Raw genomic sequence first — 26,421 nt, 5'->3', positions numbered from 1 at the left:
CTGCAGCCTCAAAATCTCTGGGATTGAGACATCGTCAGCGCTTACCTCTGTGTGTTTCCGTGCTGCCAGTTCAAGTGCTTTTCATGCAGTTGGTCAAGCGCCGAAAATATGTTTGAGCTTCAAAACCTGCTAATTGCAACAGTTTAGCGCTATAGTTTTAGGGATTTAGTTTCAAAAGCTGCTTACGGACGCAGATTTTCCTATTTGTCTCCAAAATTTATCTTTTGTACTTAGCTGATTTTGAAACTGAGCTCTTCAATTACTGCAACACTGATCATTTTACATTCCTGCTAATGAACTGTAAAAACTATTCAAAAAAACTACTGGAACAATATGTACAAAGTGCAACTGACGCAATGGATGAAATCACCGAGCCAACTGCACTTGAACTGGCAGCATGCAAACACACAGAGGTAAGCGCTGACGATGTCTCAATCCCAGAGATAGTGAGGCTGCAGGGTGTCACGCTTGGGTCACAGAATTGCACAGAAACACAGGAGATTGTAGAGACAGGAACTTTATTCAAACACTTCAAACAAACTAACATGTGTCTTTCAGAAGTAAAACGAGCTCAGTATGTAGTTAGTTATCGATTAAAGAATAGACAAACATCATAGGGGAGCACAACCCCCACCGTAAGCGTAGCATCGCGTGAGAAGCATATCACACGACAGAGCAGCCACAAGTAAGCCCGAGAAGACGGCGATTTATTTATTTTTATGGTGGAGATTCCAGGGACGCACTCAAAAACAGAGACAAAAACAAAGCAATCTGGTAATCAAACAGCAAATAAAGAATGTAATGAAAACAAATTAAATAAATGAAAACAACAATACCACCCCGTTCCCCTTACAGCGATTACACATTAAATACAACAAAGTACCAACAAAACACCATGAAAAACGTTAATGAAAAACGGCAGCGGATGAAATGTAATGATGAAATAGATAGTCCAGACATCCGCACGTTGAATGGGAATGTAAAGATAGTCCTACTGCTAGTTCCTGAAATGGTGAAGACGGGTTCAGGATCGCTTCTTTCTTTGCAGGATGGCCATGAATCCATTTACAGTACTCATGTACACAGGCAGACGGCAGACAATGCAGATGCCAAACACGAAACGATCCAGGACAAAACGAATAAGTACAGGTAACCCAACAGAAGGCAGGCAGAGAGACAGGAACTTGAAACACAAATTCCAAAAACTTTTTTTTTTGCCTTTGGTCACCGGCCCCCTTTGTAAAAGCCACGCTGACATCCTTTGACCCCAATAGCCCCAGCACCCTCAGCAGAAGACCAATCAGAGCCACTGCTGGGAGTCGCAAATTTCAAATTCTATTGGCTACTTTCACCATCCCAAGCCACATTTCCTCTACAGTTGCTTCCTGTTCTCTCTACAGTACAGTATTGCCACGAAAAAAGCCATAAAAATTGCAGAGGATATTTGCGATTTCCGCTAATAATTATTAGATAGGTTCTAAGGAAAATGACTGAGGCCGCAAACTCTGAACTGCGACTTCACGGGGGTCTACTGTATTCATTTTTTCTTTTTGTATGGGCGCATTTTTGGACAAACCTCACAAGCCTGAACGAGTGGCTTCTGTCGAAGTTTACCTTTCACTAGTACGAGTGAAATGACAAGCACGGAAATTAGAGAATATTTGATGGAACTAGACCATTTTATTTGTGAATTGTCCTAATTTTATATATTCGGTAATGAGTTGATATATTCCAACTCTGACTTTTTATATTCAAACATGACTATATGTATTCTGACGCTGACTTTATATAATCAGGCTTTGACATTATATATAATCAGGAATTACTTTATATATTCTGACACTGACTTTATACAGTATAATCAGGCTTTGGTGTTATATATTCAGAACACTGACTTTATATATTCTGAAAATCATTATATTTGCCTGTTTGACACCCCATAATACAGGTATATGTATATATACAACATTTACATGCATACATACGTCAGTTTTCCACTCACCGTTTATCCTGAACAGGGTCACGTGGAAGCTGAAACCTCTGCCAGCAAGAATCGGGCGGAGGGCTGGAACATTCCTCAGACAGGGCGCCAGTCCACTAACCGGGCAAAGACATACATACGTGACTAATTTTACAACAGCAGTTCACCTGACCTGCGTGTTATTAAACTGTGGGAGGAAACCAGAAGAAGCCCACGTGGACACGGGGAGAACATGCAAACTCCACTCATGGCGCACTGGGGACGCGGACGCAGGTGTCCTAAATGCGTGGCAGACGACCCCAAGATATAGAGATACGATTTAAAATAGTTCATAAGTTCTCTCAAATGTAATCCATACTTTCTCACTTTAAACATGACCAGGGTGATTTGTGCTCTTCTTATGCTGCTGAAGGGGAATCTTTTGTTGCTTCATGTTGTTGTTATGTTTTCAAAATCATTTTGCACTTATTTGCAAAGTTTTGTTTCTATGGAATTAAAGATGTAACTTAAGGATTGATTTGACATTTAATTGTATTGTGTAAGATATATTATGAATTGGATAATATTTACTTACCGTATATACTCGATATAAGCCGACCTGAATATAAGCCGAGGTACCTAATTTTACCTACAAAAACTGGAAAAACTTATTGACTCGAGTATAAGCCTAGGGTGGGAAATGCAGCAGCTACTGGTAAGTTTCAATAATCAAAATAAATACCAATAAAATTACCATACATTAATTGAGGCATCAGGAGGTTAAATGTTTTTGAGTATTTATTTCAAAGAAAAACAGTAAACTAGCTCTGTAAGTGGAGAAGAGGGTCAACAAAAACAATATGGTATCTCTCCCTCTCGCATGCGCGTGTGTGTACTGTACACTCCAGCTTTCTGTTGGGTTGGCAGGGGCAGCCCTGACTTGAATATAAGCCGAGGGTGACGTTTTTCAGCACATTTTGGGTGCTGAAAAACTTGGCTTATATTCGAGTATATACAGTATTATACACGAATTGTTTATGGTAAAGTTCATATTCATAAATATGAACAATGCTCCAAATGCTCCATGTTTGAGGAAGATTTTCAATATTATTTGAAGTCTAGAAAAAGTCTGAAAAATGCAGAAGCATATAAAGCATTTGAGCTACTGTGTTTGAAAATACAACTCGGTTACATAAATGTTTAATTTGTTATTTCTGGGTTTAATTAATGTGGATTCTCTCTTTGTTAGAAATTTCCATTTTTCTATTTTGTTTGTATGTTTATGTAAAGCTTTGGAAAATTTCTTGTTATTAATAAAAATAATTTACTTTAAGAAAACAATAACAGTAAACCCATCAATATGATCTCTTTTTGATATCGTAAGTCAGCCAGTAAAGATGGGGCAGCACCTAACACCAGGTCTAAATACTGCAGACAAAACAAAAGAGACAAACTTTAGAAAATTAATTTGTAAATCAGAGGCTCCTGTCACCAGCACACCGGGGTTCAGCTTCTAAAACTGAGCAGATTTAGTATTTATGTGGGCCCCCCTGACCTTTGGGCCCTGGGCCTGGGCCCAACAGGCCTGTTTAAGGATCTGTCCACAGTCCCACAAGTGAAATTACGGAGCAGTCAACTTTGAACAAACGTAAAATGTAAACTTAGACAGACCGTGATAAACATAACTGTTTTAATGAAATCCCTCTCCCTCCCTGCCTCCTTGACCCTTTTAATTCAATGCCAACTGACTCATTCCTGTTGTATTGTAGTGCCCCTGGGTCTAAGTCTGAGAGGGACACATTCCTCAGGTGGCCAAGGACATGTTGGACGGGTCAGGGACACCAGGAGAAGCCATCTGTAAAAGGGATAAGAAAAACATGTTAATAAGGTTTGTGATCAAACCATAATCTAATAGCCTTGATTGTTGTAAATTCATTTGACCGTTTTATCAGAGTTTTAATATTTTGTCACTGCTTCAGTTTAGTTTACCATTTTTCATTGTCCTGTGTAGAGTGTCTATAAAAAGAAGTGTTCATGTTTTATTGAAATCAGGGCCTGCGCCACTATTAAGGTGAATTAAGCATTCACCTAGGGTGCAGATCATAAGGGAAAGGGGGAACCCAGCCACAATGGTTAGCTACTGAAAAATCGGTTGGCGCACAAATAAGCTTGGCCTATAGGGCACAAAATGTCATATCACAGGCACTGATTGTAATACAATACAATACAATACAATTTATTTTTGTGTAGCCCAAAATCACACAAGAAGTGCCACAATGGGCTTTAACAGGGTCTGCCTCTTGACAGCCACCCAGCCTCAACTCTCTAAGACGACAAGGAAAAACACCCAAAAAAACCCCATGTAGGGATAATAAATGGAAGAAACCTTGGGAAAGGCAGTTCAAAAAGAGACCCCTTTCCAGGTAGGTTGGGTGTTTAATTGATGTCAAAAACAAGGGGGTCAATACAATACAATACACAGAACAGAACAAATCCTCAATACAGTATAAAAATAAAAAATGTTACAAGTACAGAGCAGAATTTAACAGTAGATGATATCACGTAATAGGATTTGGATTTGTTTAGAGTCCTGGAGACCTCAGCCATCAAGCTGCCTCCCCCTATTGGCCATTCCACAGCTGAGACAGTGCCGGGCCAGCCAATCTGATGAAAGGACCCCTCTACCCCACGATTCCTGTGATCCTCCATCAGGGATGACTTTACCGTAGGCAGGCAAAACAACTTGGCAGGTGGGCCGTGGCACCAAGTGCCACATTTGAGTACCGAGAAGAGAAACAGAATAGGTGAGTGTTAGTATCCAGTTATAACTATCATGTTACTTATGTTTTAGTGCTAACAACAGAGATGCAGTCTGTACAGTTACTCAGCAGCTCTAGTCAGGGTGTGCTAAACTGAAGTCATGAGGATTTAAAAGCTGAGACTGAAGGGGCATCTCTTATAGTAGCAGGCAGACCACTCCACAGTTTAGGGGCCCTGTAACTAAAAGCTCGACCTCCCACTGTTATTTTATTAATCCTTGGAATCATAAGCAGACTGGCATCTTGAGATCTTAATGTGTGCTCTGGTTTGTAAGTCATGATAAGTTCAGACAAGTAAGCCGAACCTCGGCCATTTAATGCTTTATATGTGAAAAGGAGGATTTTTGAAATCTGCCCTAAACTTAACCGGGAGCCAGTGTAAGGATTTAAGAACTAGAGCTATGTGTTCATATTTTCTTGTTCTTGTAATAATTCTTGCAGCAGCATTTTGGATTAACTGGAGGCTGTATGGAGAACAGTTTGAACATCCAGTGAACACCGCATTGCAGTAGTCAATCCTACTAGAAATAAATGCATGAATTAATTTCTCACAATCCTGTTTATTTAGAAAGCACCTTAATTTCCTAACATTTTTAAGATGGAAGAAACCTGATTTGGACAACTTTGCAATATGCGCTTTAAATGACATGCTAGAGTCAAAGATAACTCCTAGATTGCGGGCTGATTCAGTAAAATTAATGGGGATTCCAACTGAGTTAAATGATGACAAAATATTTTTGCGATTAGCGTTATTCCCTCCAACAATTAACAGCTCTGTTTTATCGGTGTTTAAAGATAAGTAGTTCTCATCCATCCACTCCTTTAATTCACTAACACAACTAATTAAAGACAACATCAGAGAAACTTCATTTAATTTAAATGAAAGGTATAACTGGGTGTCATCTGCATACGAGTGAAAATTAACATGATGTTTCCTAATGAGAGATCCCAGTGGAAGCATGTAAAGTGAAAACAGTAAAGGTCCCAGTACTGAGCCCTGCGGGACACCATATTGAACTTCTGTGTATAATGATGGAGTACTGTCAGCACATTTCTGTACATATTGGAATCGATTTGATAAATAAGAACTAAACCAAGCGAGCACGGTGCCTGTAAGCCCAACATCATTTTCTAGCTTGTGCAGTAAAATAGAATGGTCAATGGTGTCAAATGCTGCACTTAAGTCTAACAACATAATTACATTATTTGAATTCCAGTGGATGTCTTTTTTATTTTTCACACTGATCAACAGAAAAAGAATCTTTAATATCAAAGTGAGAACAGATCATTGTAGGGTGGTCTAAATGGATTATAAACATAAAACGCAAAATCATTGATCACATTTTCCCGCTTTAATATGGCAGCACAGAAGTCCTCACTGGTGTATCCACAGAATTAGTCCAATGGAGGTCACCAGGCTGGAGTTTCTGCTGATTCTTGTCTAAATGCAACTGCATGTGGAAGCGTCAAACTTGTAGCTGGTGGAGGTAGCTGGTGGACTAACCTACACAATGAAGTCAAAAACACTCAGAGCAACTCCATAAAAAGCACAAGTCAGGGGATGGAGACCAGAAAATGTCCAAGTCACTGGATATCCAGTTAAATCAACCATTAAGAAATGGAACAGCTGGAAATCTGCTAGAGCAGACCATCCACAAAAAGTGAATGATCATGCAAGAAGACAATGAACTCTGAAAAGAACTCTGAAGGAGTTACAAGCTACAGTGATTCACACTGAAAAGACTGTGTGTAGACATCATCTACTGGTTGGTGGCTTTGCTAGTGGCAGCTTTATGACAGAGTGACAAAGAAGGCACATGAGAGGGTCTGAGGTCAGGTGGTAGAAGGTTCCAGCGGACCTCAATATGATTGGAGGGGTATTGGACAGGTCATTAGCAATGGCTAGTTTCTTCCAAGTTTGACCCTTGGAATAGGTTAGATGCACACACTCTCTTCCATGTTCCACGCCAGCCAACTTCTTCACTTCCGGTGCTGATATCGAAACAGACTAGCTATGGCGTTTTTCACCCGATTGTTTCAAGAAGTGCCCAGACTTAAACGAGGTAAGTCGCGTTAATCAGAAATGTCAGGAGCTAAAAAGGAGTAGACCTTCAAACTCCATGTTTACGAAGCTAAGATCTGGAACTACTATGAACTTACATGAGACAAATATGTGATTATATTAGGCTTCTTTAAAACAAAAACCCTGAATTTCAAAAAGTAGCCATTTAACTTTATCCAGGGACAGGTGAATATATATGTAAGCTTAATACATAATAATACGAGTTTGCTGGACATCTTACCTTGTAAAAAAGTGAATGTCTCTGTCTGAGCCAGGAAAGCAGTGAATGCCAAACCGCTGCTTCATTGTCAGGGTCTCAGTTTGTTTCCTCAGCTGGAGGGTCTCCTCTCTGACAGACATGTTTCCATCAAACACTAGGTCGACAACTGATAGATCCAGAGCTGAAGCATAGTCATGGTCCTCAAGGATTTTATCATCCTCCTCCTCCTTGCCTGGTGTGTCATCCCTCTGTCGGTCACCATCTCCTCTCCCAAACCCTGGTCTTGAAAGCAGAATGGAGAATGGAGAAAGTGTTCCACTCAAACAACGCAGGAACCGCTCCCTTCTTCAACAGTTGCCGCCCTCTCTCAGACCCTGGCTTGTGAAAAACCTCTTTTTAAAATGCCAGTTACAGTTACCTCGGCAGTGACAGTCATGTCTCTGGTGACTCTTCCTATGAAGTCAGTAGACAGATTGGGAGAGCATGGGGGGGTCATGGGGTGTGTGGCGTTCCTGATATCTATCTAAAAGCACTAAGGTCCAAGTCTTTAGAGTCCTGGTGCTTCCTGTCTTGCTGTATAGTTGCGAGACATGGACGCTATCTAGTGACCTGAGATGAAGACTGGACTCCTTCAGTACTGTGTCTCTTTGGAGAATCCTTGGGTACCACTGGTTTGACGTTGTGTTGCTCATGGAGTCCCAAATGAGGCACAGTATGTGCATTGTAAGGGAGCGTCAGCTACAGCACTATGGCCATGTGGCGTGATTCCCTGAGGGTAGTCCGGCTCACAGAGGACCCGAGTGCCTGGACCAGGCCAAGAGGACGCCCATGTAACACCTATAGATAGAGGTTCATTTCCGGAGGGTGGGACTGGACCATGTGTCTGCCTGCAGGGTTGTCAACCAGGATCCCAAGCTGTTTCTTTGTGTGGTGGGAGTGGCAACATGCTGTACCAGTGCATGCTCCCCAACCTGACCTGGTTACAAACCGGGTATGGAGACTAACTGTAAAGCTCTCTCACCGGATAGAGATGATCCATTTAGATTGGGTTTCCGCATCAGAAGGAAATGTAAGAAGACTAAGTACCTGTTGAACTTAATGGAAGCTTGACATAAAGGTACTCAACAATGCTCAGCTATAGAGCTCTTTGTACGCTGAAACTTAAACTTCTTTTTCTCAGACATTCTCTCCACTAAACCAAAATCACAACACAATATGGACAACAGAAGTGACTGAGCAGACTAAGATTTCACCAGAAGTAGATCAGCACTACCCTCTGCAAAGAGCCTATTGAGGCCAAACAGCTCAATCTTGGGTCCTTCAGATCAGAAAATCTTACTTCTTGTAGTCTGATGGTCCTTTATGTGCTTTTATGTGAACTCCAGGTGGGCTTTCATGTGTAGTCTGGCCGGATTAGTGGAGTGTTGCAGTGGTGGTTGCCCTTTTGGAAGTTCAGCCAGAGTGGGTTTTTCGTAACCACTCTTACCATGGCCGTTCTCTCTCAGTTGCTCAGTTTGGCCAGGAAGCTAGTTCTTGGAACTTTTGTTGTTGCTCCAAATTTCTTCCATTTAAGAATTATGGAGACCAATGTGCTCTTTGGAAGCTTCAGTGTTGCAGATGTATTTTTGTATCCTTTCCTAAATCTGTGGCCCAACACAATCCTCTCTCTATAAGCAAGGTAGGCAGTTTTGGTGGCCTCATGGCTTGGTTTTTGTTCAACTGTGGACCTCCTACAGACAGGTGTGTGTCTGTCCTAATCAGTCCAGTCAAGTGTGTTGACCACAGGTGGACTCCAGACAAGGTGTAGAAACATCTCAGTGAGGACCAATAGAATGCTGGGTTTGGCCAAGAGGGCAAGCTCTACTATGAGTAGAGGTTGTTCCAAACTTCTTCTATATAAGAATTATGGAGACCACCATGCACTTGGGAACCTCAAGTGCTACAGCCTTCCCCAGATCTGTGCCTCAACACCACCTTATCTCTTCCCTCAGCAGGCAATTCCTTCGACCTTATGGCTTAGTTTTTGCTCCACTGTGGTCCTTCTATATTCAGGTGTGTGTGTTTCTTAATCAGTCCAATCAACTGAATTGACCACAGGTGGACCACAGACAAGGTGTAGAAACATCTCAGTGATGATAAATAAAATGCTGGGTTTGGCCGCGTGGGCCAACTCTAGGAAGAGTTGAGGTCGTTCCAAATGTATCATTTTAGAATTATGGACAGCATTGTGCCCTTGGGAACCTTGAATGCTACAGCCTTCCCCAGATCTGTAAATCAACACCATCTTGTCTCTTCCCTCAGCTGGCAGTTCCTTTGACCTTATGGCTGTGCGGCCTTCTATATTCAGGTGTGTGTCTTTCCTAATCAGTCCAGTCAATTAAATTGACCACAGATGGACTTAAGACAAGGTGTAGAAACCTCTCAGTGATGATCAATAAAATGCTGGGTTTGAGCAGGTGGGCCATCTCTATGAAGAGTTGTGGTTGGTCCAAACTTTCTCCATTTAAGAATTATGGAGACCACTGTGCTCTTGTGAACTTTCAGTGGTGTAGACATTTCTGTAGCCTTCCCCCAGATCAGTGTCTGAACACAATCCTGTCTCTGAGCTCTGCAGGCAATTCCTTTGACCTCATGGCTTGGTTTTTGATCAACTGTGTAACCTTCTACAGACAGCTGTGTGTCCTATCTAATCAGTCCAATCAATTGAATTGACCATGGACTCCAGACAAGGTGTAGAAACATCTCAGTCCTGATCAACAAAATGCTGGGTTTGGCCTAATGGGTCAGCTCTAGGAGGTGGATGTTGTTCCAAACTTCTTCCATTTAAGAATTATGGAGACCACCATGCACTTGGGAACCTCAAGTGCTACAGTCTTTCCCAAATCTGTGCCTGGATACCATCTTGTCTCTTCCCTCAGCAGGCAAGTCCTTTGACCTCATGGCTTGGTTTTTGCTCAACTGTGGTCCTTCTGTAGACAGCTGTGTGCCTTTCCTCATCAGTCCAGTCAACTGAACTGACCACAGGTGGACTCCAGAGAAGGTGTGGAAAAATCTCAGTGACTACCAATAGGATGTGTGGAAAGCATACCCCCGGACACAGATAGACAGACACCAGAATGTCCAAAACACACTTCTTTTATTTCTTTTCGCACCACACTGTCTTCCTCTACCAACTCTTTCTTCTTTCTCTTTCTTTTCTATCTTTCTTTCTTTCTTTCTCACTGCCTCTCCCCTCCTCACAAGCTTTGTCTCCTTCCTCCCAACTCTGGCTCAGCTTTTGGAGGGAGGCGGTCCCTTATGTATTGACCCGGATGAGCTCCAGGTGCTCCCCTTGACGACACTTCCTGGTGTGGCAGAAGTGTCAAGAGAGCCCCCGGAAGCCCTCCGGGTGCCCCTGGGAGTTCTTCCGGCAGCACTTCCTGGTGTGGCAGAAGTGCTGCCATCCAACACTTCACAACTGTCTGGGCGCCCCCTGGTGGTGGCCACGTCCTCCGGTAGGGATGAGTGTCCCAGCTCCAGTCCAGTGGCCCATAAGCAGACCTGGGCGGCTGCCCCCTCATGGCCCAGGGGAGGTATTGTCCATCACGGGGACCATCAAGGCGTCCCGGCTGGGTGTGGTCCCCATCCATCTGGGACAGATGGGGTGCACCTGAGCTAAATTTCAAGTGTAATAACAAAAGGATTGTGTCAACATGATATTTTAGATTTTATTTGTAATAAAATTAGAAAAATACCTATAATCCTGTTTTTGCAATGTAATTCAGGGGTGTCCAGTACTGTTTGGTGAGGGAAAAAAAGAACTGAAACAATTTCAACACAAGGCTGCAACACAAAAAATGTGAAAAACTGAAGGCCACGGTGCGGATCTGAAAGGGGGACTCTGTTTCGGAGGGCTTCTTTTGGGCACCCTGGATGTTAAGACCCAGAAAAATCAGGCAAAAACATGGACGGGGCGCCATGAACGAATCTAACCAAATTTTAAATTCATAAACTCCCATATTTAAAGTAGTGACTGCGCAGAAACGCAGTCGAGAATAAGCTGAGCATGAAACGACTCAGATGACCGGGGCCGGGGGGGTCGATCGCAGACTTGGACGGCACTGCTGTCGAGTGCACGCGCTTCAAAGTCTGCCAGTTTCGATGCCTTTCGTGCGTGCCTAATGGGGGCACTGCCAGGTGGGGACGTGACGGCGAGGTTGTGACCGGAGGTGTTTAAAATATAAAGTCAGCCAAAGCGTCCGTGCGGGCGAGCAGTTTAGACGCGCGGGCCAAAAGGGGCAACACCAGCTCGGAGCCGAGCGGCTGAGAAAAAGCGAGTGCCATTGAAGGGGGTCTGACGTGGCTGCAAGTGCAATGAAATCAGAGGTATATACTCATTTATACAAAGCGGTTAATGCATTAAGTTAAGGTCAAAGTGTTTTATGAAAAAATAATTAAGATGTTATCAATATACAAGATACAAAAGATGCTATCAGGTTTTAAAGAAAGACAAAAAACACAATAAAACAAATTATTTCGAGTAATGACAGTGAAAAGAAAGAAAGAAAAAAGAAAGAAAGTCAGTCAGGTGAAAGCAAACTTCGAGTTAGCGTTTTAATTTTGGAACAACGCAAAATCTGACAATAGAAAAAGAGCCGCACGGTGTGCTTCATCGTCCATTTAATTCCTCTTAGCTATTCTTGTTATGATTGGAGTGCCGATGCTCAGAAAATTCGTTGCACTTTTGTTCATGTCGTTCTTTCCAGTCTGCTTACGCCGTTTAAAGGAGATTAGTCTGGGCATTATTTTATAGAATTACCGTAATGACACTGTGATAAATGTAAAATAACTTGAAAAGAGCGTCAGTTAATAAAAACATCTGCTTATTGCTGTATTTTTCTGCACGTTTGTCACAACTTCTAGCGACACGTTTACACGCACCTTGTTATAGCGCACTTCAGCCGACACGCAAATGATTTAAATGATGACATGTCAGGTAGAACTCAAGAATATGACACAATAGACATACAATAGATAAATACATTGCGACCTTCTAACCTTTGTTTTGGGAAATGGGAGGGCTGGAAGGAGAGGTTTCTGACTGGAAGTGACGGGCGCACCTCCTAGTGGGTGAGTGAGAGGGGTAGGGCTTAAGAGAGGGGCAGAAGTGCAGGGTGAAGGTATTAAGCGTGAGGAGCCTGCACTGTAAAAAAAAAAATTCTGTAAAAAAACGGTAATCTACTGGCAGCTGTTGTTGCCAGCATTGCACTGTTAAAATACAGTGGGTTACTGTTATTAAAATTAACAGCAAGATGCTGTTTTTTAGCTACAGCATACAAATGTTATTTAGCAGTATATAGCTGTTAATTTACATTTTAATCACAACCCAATTATTCTAAATTGCAAATGCTATTATACCCTGCATTTTATATTTGTGTAAAACAAAATAAATAAGGCCAACTTATTGTTTTAGTCCTTCTTTATTTCCATTTAACATTATATTAATTGTTAAGCTGTTTGTTGTGCCAAAAAAATGTGAAAAATGCAAGCCATCATATTTTCGAGTGCATAAACTATGGTGCAACAAATAAGAACCCATAACATGGAGAAATACAAAGATGGATTAAGAAAACAAACACAATTTCGAAATGCTTCAACTTGACATTAAATAATAAACAAGCTTCTAATCAAGCTTCAGGGACAAAAAAAAAAAAAAACAATATATATAAGTAAAATAAATCAACAAAAGGCTTTATCAAACACCAGGCCTTTCTGGATATAAAAAGTAGAATACAAAAAAATATATAAACCACTGTAAAACAAAAAACATTTTAAATAAAGTGCCACTCAAAGTCCATCAATCTTTTTAAAAGATTTGACACTTTCAGATTGACTGTCATGGTCTTCTTTTGAACAGTTTTCCCAGTCTTTTAGATGTCACTTTTCCTTTTGCAGCCTTGGTCCCTTTTTCCGGATTTATTCCAACAAATCGTCTGAAAAATAATAAGGGAAGACTTTCTGTGATCAATGTCTTAAAACTTTAATAATAAAACAAGATTTAAAAGATTTACACAGTAGTGTAACAGCTTGTTATTTAATACATTAGCTAATGTTATGAAGTGTTACCAAACTTACAGCTTAAACCTTTAAAGACCCAGAAACTTTAACTTTACTTTTTAAAAATACTATTATTACCATATTATTGAAAGACAAAAATAAATTTACCTTTGAAGGAATTCCAGTGTGGATGCTGCTTCCTCTTGATATTGCAGGTTGAAGATGTAATACAGTGAAAACAAAGCAGCAAGTCCAGTGAGAAAGGTTGGTTGCACCCCCTCGCAGATTATTCTGCCCTCCAAGCTGATCATCCATTGTTTCATCCACTGCCCTTGAGTATCACTTGGACCTTAAAGGAGTGTACAGATTATGTTATAAACTATTATCCTTGGAGAGCTAACATAGAAAAGGCAGTGAGAAAATTATGCAAGCCCTGACAAAATCATATAATATTCACATCTTCCAAGACAACAAACCTTGCAGTTTCAATATTTTAGCCAACAAGCCACTAAGGTTATGATATGCAAACTAAACAGCACAAACTCGTTCAGGCATCACATAAAATATTTTCTTCAGTTTAAAAAAGTACACTTTAATCAAACTTTTTTTATACAGTGGCCAAAATGAGGCACATAAAGATGGATGTTCTGCTAATGGTAAAAAGTTGTGCCAGCCAGCCTAGAGTGTGATCCTTGTTTAGTGAACATGCAGACATGTCATATTTCATATACTTACCAAGCAGGATCAATCGAGGAGTCACAGGTAGGTTACCAGTCTTCTCAAGGTCAGCAGGAGTGGCAGACATCTATTGTTAAAGATAAGAATTAGAAATTAACATCTCCAAAAAACATATGTGCTAATAATAATCGACAATGTACCTATTAAAACAAGAATAGCTTATTCAAATGTATACTTCTTAACTTTTATTTACCTTTTTGTTAATATTGACACAAAATACATATTTTCAACATTTAATATCTGTTTGTCTATACAGTGCACAGAATAAGAGTCAAAATGGAAGACTTTTAGATGCACAGTAAAAAAAAAAAAAGATTCTTTTGGTTGTTCACTCAGTTATATGGAATTAGAGTGCTTTAAGACAGTAAATTATCAAAGCCCTATATATTAACTTAATGGTGCCTTTGTAGTTTCAAGGTAACCATTTTCTTGCACTGTGTAGACAAACAGACAATTTCTATATTAAAATATCCTAATTTGTAGTCAAAAGAGTCCTATAAGTATGACAAAACATATTTGATTGAACCATTCCTACACATTTGTTCATAGTAAGAACTAATAATAATGTATATAAAGAAAAACTTACATTTTCTTGAAGAATAAGCCCATCTTGATTCTCTGCAAAGTGAGCCATTAGGAGTTGAACAATGAGATGGGCTGAATCAATGGCTTCCTCCTTGGAAAGAACTGCCTTAACTTCTGAGTTAGTTGGCCTGGTTTTAAAAAACTCCATAATGCTCCTCCCACTCTCTTCGACAGAAAGTTGCAGATTTTTAGTCAAATGAACAGTTTGAATAAAAGCGAACTCTTACCTGTTAGCAACACGATGGCAGTTTTAATGTAGTATGGAAGTTGCGCAGCTCCGTGTTGCGCCAGATTTTTGAATTTCAAACACATTGTTTTCTGTGTGTAGCCACCCAGCTACGACGACGGTCTCTGTTTTAATTGATCCGTTACCCACATGTTTTTATAACATTATTTTTAGAAATACTTTGCATGACTTTTACTAATTATTGCTTTGTCTGATTAAAACATTATAAAAAACTCCACTGTAATATTTTTAAAGATATGACAAACATAGATAAAGGTGCAAACTACCTCGTGGTGATAAAACACGTCGCACAAATCGAAAAATATGATATAATACAATTAAATAACAGTGACATACTGTTGTTGTTCGACCACTAACCTGAAGTGAACAAGTCTTCCCACAATATACTGTAAAAAATGGCAACCTACTGATATTTCATGAAAACAGCATTTTGCTGTTAAATTTCTATGTAAATTTACAGAATTTTTTTATAGTGTAAAGGTGGCAGACGGTGGTGACAAGTGAAGTGGACGGATACATAAAGCAGTTGAAATAGGAAAGCTAAAGGGCTTTGATGAGCGCTTCACGTTTTGGAGGTGCGTTCAGTAACTAGCGGAGCCAACGTTAGCACTCCGTTTATGCGGGGCAGAATGGAGCAGTGAACGTGAAGAGGCCGTGACAGCTGTGAGTCTTTACCGGGATCGCTACGATATTTGCATGTTATTTCTACACAGACACACTCTCTCTCTCACTTTATACGTTTAATATATGCATACCGTAAATTCAGAAAGCATTCACTGTAAAAAAATAAAATGTAAAAATTATGGTAAAAAACTGGCAGCTGTGGTTGCTAGAATTTTACCGTTACAAATATGGTGACAATATTTTGAGGTCTACGTTTTAACGTTTTCAAGCTGTATACTATACAGTCAATAACTGTTTGCAGTATGTTATTTAAAAATTAAAGTTTTACATTAAACTGAAATTCACACTGTTAAAAAAATTGCAGTTCATTAAACAATGGAAAATGCTGTCAGAAGCACAGACCAGTAAACAGTTAGCATCAGTAAATTAACAGCGTTTAGTAAAATACATATTAGGCCATTTCACTTCATACGTTGATGAGAACTCAATGTTTAATAAAGTTATGACAGGTTGCAGAAGTAAAGTTTACTTTTGTGCTGTATGGTTTGTTAAAGGTTTGCCGGTTTATCGAAAACATGCCACCATAAATCAGCTTCCATAATCTCAAAACACCTTCAGCACTCGGGGGAGAACAAAGTCTGATAACTCGGTTTAAGTTTTGATTCCCCACTGCGCGAAGAGCAACCGGAGCAGTCTGGTTTTATACCTAAGAAGATTACCATCGCCTACATCCTGGCACTGAGGGTTCTCATGGAGCGCAAACGTGAATGTCGGTAGAGTTTCTTTGCAGCCGTTCTCGATTTTCGTAAAGCGTTCGACTCAGTTGATCGAGTTGCCCTGTGGGACATCCTGAGGGTTCGTGGGATCCCCTCGAGGTTGTTGGATATCATGGCCTGTACACTGGTACTGTGAGTGCTGTGCAGAGTGGAGGCAGGACCTCTGTGTTTGTCCCAATTGATTCTGGGGTTCATCAGCGGTGTGTTCTGCTCCTACTCTGTTCAATGCTTGTATGGACTGGGTGTTGGGCAGAGTCGTGGGGTCCAGCGGCTGTGGGGCATCTGTTGGTGAAGAAAGATTCACGGATCTTGACTTTGGGGACAATGCTGTGATCTTTGCAGAGTCAATGGTGGCTCTGATCGGGGCTCGAGAGACTGAGTGAGGAGACTGAGTATCTGGGCTTGTGAGTGTCCTGATAAAAGCCAACATCCAGGCCTTTAATGACCTCTTGGGCACGGCCATTAGCAGTGTGTCTGTGTGCGGAGAGAGTGTCAACCCTGTCAAGAGGTTTACTTACCTTTGTGTCTCTGGTGAATCTTCCTATGAAGTCAGTAGGCGGATTGGGAGAGCATGTGGAGAGGGTGTGTGGTGCTCTCGATATCTACTAAAGGACGAAGGTCTAAATCTTTAGAGTCCTGATTCTTCCTGTGAGACATGGCTGTGAGACATGGATGCTATCCAGTGACCTGAAATGAAGACTGGACTCCTTCAGTACAGTGTCTCTTCGGAGAATCCTTGGGTACCGCTGGTTTGACTTTGTGTTGCTCATGGAGTCCTGAATGAGGCACATGACCTGCATTGTGAGATAGCGTCAGTTACGGCGCTACCACCATGTGGTATGTATTCCCAAGGGTGATCCAGCTCATAGGATCCTCATTGATGGGGACCTGAGTGGCTGGACCAGGCCAAGGGAACACCCACCTAACACCTGGCTGCGGCAGATAGAGGGTCATTTCCGGAGAATGGGACTGGACCACACGTCTACCTGGGGGATTTCCAACCAGGACCCTGAGCAGTTTTGTCGTGTGGTGGGTGTGGCAGCATTCTGTACCAGTGCAGGCTCCCCAAGCAGACGTGTACAAAGGTGTGGAGGTCACTATGAACAATATGGTAAAACAGAGGCATTCCCATGCGCAAATATCATAACTGAAGGCAAATTTAGAAATTGGTGCCAAGCAAAACAAAAGAAAAAGAAGAAAATGTTGAAATTCTGAAAAATTGCATTGTACTCTATATGGAATCCACACAAACTTATTTTACTATGGGTGCATGTTAATTTAAAGTAATACTGAAGAAACAGCTCCGTAAAGCCAGTACATGTGATCATTGTGAGTTAAATGAATGTAAGGTAGCTGTTTAAAGTTACAGAATGCGCTTGCCGGCCACTTTATTAGGTCCACCTGTTCAACTGCTTGTTAATGTAAATATCTAACCAGCCAATCACATGGCAGGAACTCAATGCGTTTATCATGTAGACATATTCAAGACGACCTGCTGAAGTTCAAACCGAGCATCAGAGTGGAGAAGATAAAGGACTGAAGTGACTTTGAATGTGGCCTGGCTGTTGGTAACAGGTGGTCTGGTCTGAGTCTTTCAGAAACTGCTGATCTACTGGGAGTTTTACACTCAATGACCTCTAGGGTTTACAGAGAATGGTCTGAAAATGGAAAAATATCCAGTGAGTGGCAGGACTTTGTCTTGTTGATGCCAGAGGTTAGTGGAGAATGGCCAGACTGGTTTGAGCTGATAGAAAGGCAACAGCAAGTCAAATAAGCACTCATTACAACCGTGGTGTGCAGGAGAGCAGCTCTGAACACACAACACGTCAAACCTTGAAGCAGTTGGGCTACAGCAGCAGGAGACCACACCAGGTGACACTCATGTCGGCTAAGAACAGGCAACTGAGGCTACACTTCAGACAGACTCAACAAAATTGGACAATAGAAGATTGGAAAAACATTGCCTGGTCTGACAAGTCTTGATTTTTGCTGTGACATTCAGATGGTAGGCTTAGAACAACATGACAGCATGGACCCACCCTGCCTGGTATCAATGGTTCAGGCTGCTTGTGGTGCAATGGTATTTTGCTAAAATGATATTTTCTTGGCACACTGTGGGGCCCTTAGTACCAACTGAGCATCGTCTAAATGCCACGGCCTACCTGAGTGTTGTTGCTGACTATGTCCTCCCCTTTATGACCTCAGTGTCCCCATCTTCTGATGGCTCCTTCCTGCAGGATAAGATAGATAGATAGATTAATAGATAGATAGATAGATTAATAGATAGATAGATAGATAGATAGATAGATAGATAGATAGATAGATAGATAGATAGATAGATAGATAGATAGATAGATAGATAGATAGATAGATAGATAGATAGATACTTTATTAATCCCAGGGGGAAATTCACATACTCCAGCAGCAAAAAATATTAAATTAAAGAGTAATAAAAAATGCAGGTAAAAAACAGACAATAACTTGAATAATGTTCAACGTTTACCCCCTCTGGTGGAATTGAAGAGTCGCATAGTTTGGGGGAGGAATGATCTTCTCAGTCTGTCAGTGGAGCAGGACAGTGACAGCAGTCTGTCGCTGAAACTGCTCCTCTGTCTGGAGATGACACTGTTTAATGGATGTAGTGGATTCTCCATAATTGATAGGAGCCTGCTGAGTGCCCGTTGCTCTGCTACGGATGTCAAACCGTCCAGCTCTATGCCAACAATAGAGCCTGCCTTCCTCACCAGTTTGTCCAGGCGTGAGGCATCCTTCTTCTTAATGCTGCCTCCCCAGCACACCACTGCGTAGAAGAGGGCACTCGCCACAACCATCTGATAGAACATCTGCAGCATCTTACTGCAGATGTTGAAGGATGCCAGTCTTCTAAGGAAGTACAGGCGGCTCTGTCCTTTCTTGCACAGATAATCAGTATTGGCAGTCCAGTCCAATTTATCGTCCAGCTGCACTCCCAGGTATTTATAGGTCTGCAACCTCTGCACACAGTCACCTTTGATGATCACAGGGTCCATGAGGGGCCTGGGTCTCCTAAAATCCACCACCAGTTCCTTGGTTTTGCTGGTGTTCAGTTGTAGGTGGTTTAAGTCGCACCATTTAACAAAGTCCTTGATGAGGTTTCTATACTCCTCCTCCTGCCCACTCCTGATGCAGCCCACGATGGCAGTGTCGTCAGCAAACTTTTGCACGTGGCAGGACTCCGAGTTATATTGGAAGTCCGATGTATATAGGCTGAATAGGACCGGAGAAAGTACAGTCCCCTGCGGCGCTCCTGTGTTGCTGACCACAATGTCAGATCTACAATTCCCGAGACGCACATACTGAGGTCTGTTTGTAAGATAGTCCACAATCCATGCCACCAGGTATGAATCTACTCCCATCTCTGTCAGCTTGTCCCTAAGGAGCAGAGGTTGGATGGTGTTGAAGGCGCTAGAGAAGTCTAGAAACATAATTCTTACAGCGCCACTGCCTCTGTCCAAGTGGGAGAGGGATCGATGTAGCATATAGATGATGGCATCTTCCGCTCCCACCTTCTCCTGGTATGCGAACTGCAGAGGGTCGAGGGCGTGTTGGACCTGTGGCCTCAGGTGGTGAAGCAGCAGCCGCTCCATGGTCTTCATCACATGTGATGTTAGAGCGACAGGCCGGAAGTCATTCAGCTCACCAGGACGTGATACCTTTGGGACTGGGGTGATGCAAGATGTTTTCCAAAGCCTCGGGACTTTCCCCTGTTCCAGGCTCAGGTTGAAGATGCGCTGTAGAGGACCCCCTAGCTCTGATGCACAGACCTTCAGCAGTCGTGGCGATACTCCATCTGGACCTGCTGCTTTGCTGGCACGAAGTTTCCTCAGCTCTCTGCTCACTTGCGCTGCTGTAATTGTGGGTGGGGATGTCTCTCCTATGTTGGTATCAGCAGAAGGATGTGTAGAGAGTGCAGTACTCCGAGGTGAGAGTGGGTTAGGGTGGTCAAACCTGTTAAAGAAGATGTTCATTTGGTTTGCTCTCTTCACGTCTTTCTCGATGGTGGTACCCCGCTTCGAGCTGCAGCCAGTGATGATCTTCATCCCATCCCACACTTCCTTCATGCTGTTGTTCTGCAACTTCTGCTCCAGCTTTCTCCTGTACTGCGTCTTCGCCGCCCTGAGCTGGACTCGGAGTTCCTTCTGCACGCGCTTGAGCTCATGCTGATCACCGTCTTTAAAGGCTCTTTTCTTCTGGTTCAAAAGGCCCTTGATGTCACTTGTAATCCATGGCTTGTTGTTAGCATAGCAGCGTACAGTTCTTACTGGAACTACAATGTCCATACAGAAGTTGATGTAGTCAGTAGTGCAGTCAACAACCTCCTCAATGTTCTCACTATGTGATCCCTGCAGGATATCCCAGTCTGTAGTTCCAAAACATTGTCTCAGAGCATTCTCAGCCTCCGGGGTCCACTTCCTGAATGATCGTGTTTGTAGTGAGGCTGAAGCAGAACCAGGTTATGATCTCCTTTCCCAAGCGCAGGCAGCGGGGTGGCACTGTATGCGTCTTTAACGTTTGCATACAGTAAATCAATAGTCTTATTTCCCTGGGTGTTGCAGTCCACATACTGGGAGAATGCAGGTAATGTTTTGTCCAGCGTCACATGGTTAAAGTCTCCATGTCACAAAGCTCAGATCATCTCAAACTGGTTTCTTGAACATGACAAGGAGTTCACTGGATTCAAATGGCCTCCACAGTCAGCAGATCTCAACCCAGTAGAGCACCTTTGGGATGTGGTGGAACAGGAGATTCGTATCATGGATGTGCAGCAAGTACGTGATGCTATCATGCCAATATGGACCACAGTCCCTGAGGAGTGTTTCCAGCACCTTGTTGCCATAAACCCTCACCTCTTCTGTTTCTCTTCTCGGTACTCAAATGTGGCACTTGGTGCCATGGCCCACCTGCCAAGTTGTTTTGCCTGCCTAAGGTAAAGTCATCATTGACGGAGGATCGCAGGAATCGTGAGGTAGAGGGGTCCTTTCATCGGATTGGCTGGCTGTTTCAGCCGTTGAATGGCCAAATGGGGGAGGCCGCTTGATGGATGAGGTCTACAGGACTCTAAACAAATCCAAATCTTATTATGTGATATCATCTACTGTTAAGTTCTGCTCCGTACTTCTAAAAAAGTGTAATTTTTTATTTTTTAGTGAGGATTTGTTCTGTTCTGTGTATTGTATTGTATTGACCCCCTTCTTTTAACATCCACTTCACGCCCAACCTACCTGGAAAGGGGTCTCTCATTGAACTGCCCTTTCTTGAGGTTTCGTCCATTTTTTTCCTACAAGGGTTTTTCCTTGTCTTCTTAGAGAGTCAAGGCTGGGGGGCTGTCAAGAGGCAGGGCCTGTTAAAGCCCATTGCGGCACTTCCTGTGTGATTTTGGGCTTTACAAAAATAAATTGTATTGTATTGTATTGTATGAAGAATTATGATGTTCTGGAGGCAAAAGGGGGTCCAAGCTGGCACTAGCGAGGTGTACCTAATAAAGTGGCTGGTGAGTGTATATCGTCACAGTGTATTTGAGCAAAGCAGACACAGCCAACAAACAACAACTTTTCTTTAACTAGCTGGGTGTAGTAAAATGGATGGTATTGTGTGATTTCCTTTCTGACAGCTTTATCTCGTTTTTGGTACCATAATTACTGTTTTTTCACAGAAAAATGATATATTTTTTTATGGGTTAACAATTGTGATTGACGGCCGGCTACAGACTCCGGCCGCCACCCCCAGGCCGCCAGGAGGAGCCCTCCAGACAGCATGATCGTGCCCCGAGTTCCAGCAGGGCCTCATGGACTTTGTATACACAGCCCTGCTGGATACCTTGGGGGCCACCGGGAGTCGCTGTAGGGAGGCTAGTGGGCTCTTATGTGCCCTATAACCCGGGAGTGCGTCATCATCACGTGACAGGAAGGAACGACGTGCTCCTGGGCTGAAGAAAAGGACTGTTTACCCTGACCCGGAGGGAATAAGGACTTGTGGGTTTGGATGGGAACCACTTCCGGGTCAGGGGATATAAAAGGACTCTGGAAAAGCCCAGACACTGAGCTGAGCTGTGAGGTAGGAGGGCGAAGTGTCTGAGCGAGGAGAATTGGTACAGTAATCCCTCGCTATATCGCGCTTCGTCTTTCGCGGCTTCACTCTATCGCGGATTTTATATGTAAGCATATTTAAATATATATCGCGGATTTTTCACTGCTTCGCGGGTTTCTGCGGACAATGGGTCTTTTAATTTCTGGTACATGCTTCCTAAGTTGGTTTGCCCAGTTGATTTCATACAAGGGACGCTATTGGCAGATGGCTGAGAAGATACCCAGCTTACATTTCTCTTTCTCTTGTGCTGACTTTCTCTGATCCTGACGTAGGGGGATTGAGCAGGGGGGCTGTTCGCACACCTAGACCATACGGACGCTCGTCTAAAAATGCTGAAAGATTATCTTCATGTTGCTATCTTTTGTGCAGCTGCTTCCTGAAGCGACATGCTGCACGGTGCTTTGCATACTTAAAAGCTCGAAGGGCACGTATTGATTTTTGACTGAAAAACAAACTCTGTCTCTCTCTCTCTCTCTCTCTCTCTCTCTCTTTCTGTGCTCTTGACGGAGGGGGTGTGAGCTGCCGCCTATAACAGCTTTGTGCCCCAGAGCTTCGCATACTTAAAAGCCAAACAGCCCTATTGATTTTCCTCTGCCTTTATGACAGTCTCTGCTCCTGACTCCTTTGAAGAGGAAGATATGTTTGCATTCTTTTAATTGTGAGACGGAACTGTCATCTCTGTCTTGTCATGGAGCACAGTTTAAACTTTTGAAAAAGAGACAAATGTTTGTTTGCAGTGTTTGAATAACGTTCCTGTCTCTCTACAACCTCCTGTGTTTCTGCGCAAATCTGTGACCCAAGCATGACAATCTAAAAATAACCATATAAACATATGGTTTCTACTTCGCGGATTTTCTTATTTTGCGGGTGGCTCTGGAACGCAACCCCCGTGATGGAGGAGGGATTACTGTATTTGTATTTAGAGAATAGTGATTTATTAGTGTGGAGTGAAGGGTGCTTTCTGCACAGTGTAACAGTAAAATAAATAATAGTTATTCTTTCATCTGGTGTTCAGAGTGGTACCTGAGGGTTCAAGAGGTGGACAAAGCCTCCTATCTGCTACACAATGTAAATAGATGTTATATTGGTCTGCATGTTTAATTCCACTGTTTCACTGTGCTTTACCATTTTACATTTTTACAGCGGTTTACCTTCACTAACAGCTTTTCCCTGTAAAATAGCCAGTTATTTCTTACATTGTTGAGCCCACCTCACTTTCTATACACTTTACCGTGCTGTTGAATTATAAATGGCGGTGTTTGACATTTTTTGCCCATCAGTCTTCATTCAATAACTCATAATGATAAAGTGAAAACGGTTGTACAAGGGCTGCCAAATGGTATCAAAAAGCTTCAAATCTCCCCTTCATAACAGTATTCAAGCCCTTAATTATTATACAGTATTATAAACTTTGTTACCTCCATTCTGGATGACAACATGAGGTTACATTTTTTTCTTGCCCATCACTACAAACTACATGGAGTGACTAACATATCTTTATATATGATACGCTACCGTGGCTGTCCGTTTGTCTGTCCAGGATTTTATATCACCTGTAGCTCGCAAACCGTTTGACTCATTGACCTGAAATTTGGTACACATATACTACGTAACCTCTACTGTCCGCTTTTGGGATGATGATTTTTATTAGTCTTTTTATTTTTATTTTATTTTATTGTAGAATCAACTCTCATCAGTGGCCAGCAGGGCGGCCGTGTGGTGCATGCATATGGGCGCCGTTCTCATCCCTACCACCTTCACCGTCACTTCCCCTAACTCTTCATATCTTAAATTATTCATGAGGCAGATTGAAGACTTAAGTGTCAGCTTAAGTGAAAAATTAAAGAAAACGTACTAAGTAGTTACAACACAAACACTGACTTAATCAGTTTTAAAGTGAAAAGATGCTGACGGAAGAAGAGAAGAAGTGGGCAGCGAGGGTGTAGAAAAGAAGAGGAGCTGCTCAGGAAGCAGCAAGCGCATCAACCTCTGAGCAAATGAAATGATAAACGTACAGAGAAAGGGGATGAAAAGTAGGAATGCTCAAGTCAAGTGTATTACGTGCAGTGCGCCATTACTGGTCTCTCTATACTGTATATACAATCCAATGTCTGTCTGTCTGCATTCTCGTCTGTCTGCTTTTCACGAGTGAACAAGTGGTGGCTCTGAGGCTCGGGATCTGCACTGGCAATCGGAAGGTTGCCGGTTCGAATCCCGTAAATGCCAATAGGGACTCTGCTCTGTTGGGCCCTTAAGCAAGGCCCTTAACCTACAATTGCTGAGCGCTTTGAGTAATGAAAAAGAATTATTACTTAACGGATTTAGTTTGGGTGTTTTTCTAGAATTTGCCTGAACGTTCCGGTTGATTTTGCGACTTCTCTCATCGCGCTGTCATAGTTTGCTTGTGGTATCAATTTATTTGAACAAATCCGAGAGACATGCAGCAGGCCGAGTTGGGGGGGAGGGGGGCCTTCTTCACTCACATGCCAGCCTCGGGGCATGTACCTTACCTCTGCTTAGCTAGCAAACGAGAGACCTACTTAACAGATTTAGATCGGGTTTTTTTCTAGAATTTGCTTGAACATTCCAGTTAATTTTGCGACTTCTCTCATTGCACTATGTATTATAGTTCGCTTCCAGGAGCGATATATTCATACTAATCCGATACAGAGGTTGCTAGCCGAGGGTAGGGGGAAGCGTGACGTCAGGAGTGGGGAGCCGGGCAGGACCCTCCTCACTGTCCTGTTTCACTACTACGCGGGTGGAGCCGGCTAGTAAAATATATACATTGCACAAAAAATGAAGGGAAAACTTAATGATCCCAGTCTAACACCGAGTCAGTGAAGCTACAGGTGTGTCAGTCTGTCCAGTTAGGAAGCACAAGCCATTGTGAATCAACTTCACCTGCATTGGTACAAATGAAAGTGACAACAGGTGACCTGGAGAGGCCACAGCAAGAGAACCCCAAAAAGGCAATGGTGGCCACAGACAGTTGCTCTTTCCTTCTCCTTCCTGACTGATTCCTCTCTGGTTTTGCATTTTGCTAGTGTCCTTGTCACTACTGGTAGCATGAGGTCATACATGCAGGTTGCACAGGTGGACCATCTCAAAAAAAAAAAAAAAAAATTACAATAAAAGACATATTGCCATTAATCCCCCTCAAAGTACTCCCCCTCGCCTCGAACACACTTATCCCCTCATTCTTGTCCCTTTTGGAAGCAGCTGTGGAAGTCCTCATTCCTGAGTGTCTTTAGTGCACTGTCATGGCCGCCTCAATGTCCTAGATGTCAATCAAGATCCAACATCAAGGTGAGGATGATTGTGTTTTCTGAACCCAATGGAATTGTGCGAGCTGAGTTAGTACCCAGGAACACTACGGTGAACCCTTTGAATATTAGAAGGGCTTATTAGAGCATTTAAGAAACGGTGTACGTAGTAAATAAGCTGAGAAATGGGCAAAGGCATCCTCCTCCATATTGACAACGCTCCGTGTCACACATCACTTCTGGCACGGCAATTTCTGTCAAATAAAAACATTACGGTGTGTCCTCATCCACCTTATTCACCGGATCTGGCAACATATGACCTCTGGCTCTTCCCCAAAATCAAAATGACCATGACAGGTAAACATTTTGAATCGATTCAGGACATCAAGGTGGCCACGACAGCTCAACTAAAGACATTCAGGAAAGAGGACTTCCAGAACTGCTTCAGAAAGTGGCCAGAATGGTGGAATAAGTGTGTTTAATAATAATAATAATAATAATGCATTTTATTTATAGGGCACTTTACATTAGTAGTAAATCTCAAAGTACAACATAAAAAGATTAAACAAAGGCAAAGCAAGATAAAAACAGAGATGAAACAACAATACTTAGAGCATTCTTGTTAATATGCTTTCCTAAATAGTAAAGTCTTTAGCTGTTTTTTAAAACAGCCCACAATCTGCTGTGTTCTCAGGCTCTCTGGTAGGCCATTCCAGAGCTGTGGAGCAGCGGCTGCAAAGGCTCGGTCTCCCATTGTATGAAGTTTATTCACAGGGGGGCAAAGGCGGTAGGTATTTGTAAAACAGAGGTTTCTTGTAATGGATTGTAATATAAGGAGTTCCTTAAGATATTGTGGAGCATTTCCATGGATACATTGGTGAGTAAACAAACAGAGTTTGTAATCGATATGGAGGTGGATAGGGAGCCAATGAAGTGACAGAAGGATTGGTGAGATATGTTCA

The 26,421-nt window shown here is 42.4% G+C and overlaps 2 protein-coding genes across 4 annotated transcripts in view; one reads left to right on the top strand and one right to left on the bottom strand.

The window, feature by feature from the left end:
* LOC114645667 (1-aminocyclopropane-1-carboxylate synthase-like protein 1) overlaps positions 1-26,421 on the top strand; it is a 201,453-nt gene that overhangs the window by 8,348 nt on the left and 166,684 nt on the right. For 2 of the 3 annotated variants that reach the window (XM_028793494.2, XM_051923617.1), the window contains exon 1: positions 11,271-11,426. The exons of the other annotated variant lie outside the window; for it this stretch is intronic. The gene's annotated coding sequence lies outside the window, so the exon portion shown is untranslated. Of the gene's footprint in view, positions 1-11,270; positions 11,427-26,421 lie in introns of those variants that run through there. 3 annotated transcript variants of the gene reach the window in all.
* Positions 17,849-26,421, bottom strand: part of LOC127526518 (uncharacterized) — a 499,994-nt gene continuing 491,421 nt past the window's right edge. Inside the window, exons 2-3 of the mRNA XM_051922088.1 lie at positions 18,826-19,103; positions 17,849-17,877 (exon numbers count right to left, since the gene is read on the bottom strand). Coding sequence (XP_051778048.1) covers positions 17,849-17,877; positions 18,826-19,103 — 307 coding nt within the window. The remainder of the gene's footprint in view (positions 17,878-18,825; positions 19,104-26,421) is intronic.

The sequence above is a fragment of the Erpetoichthys calabaricus genome, chromosome 2 (assembly GCF_900747795.2).
Source record: "Erpetoichthys calabaricus chromosome 2, fErpCal1.3, whole genome shotgun sequence".
NCBI lineage: Eukaryota > Metazoa > Chordata > Cladistia > Polypteriformes > Polypteridae > Erpetoichthys > Erpetoichthys calabaricus.
This window is presented reverse-complemented; position numbering and strand designations above follow the sequence as displayed.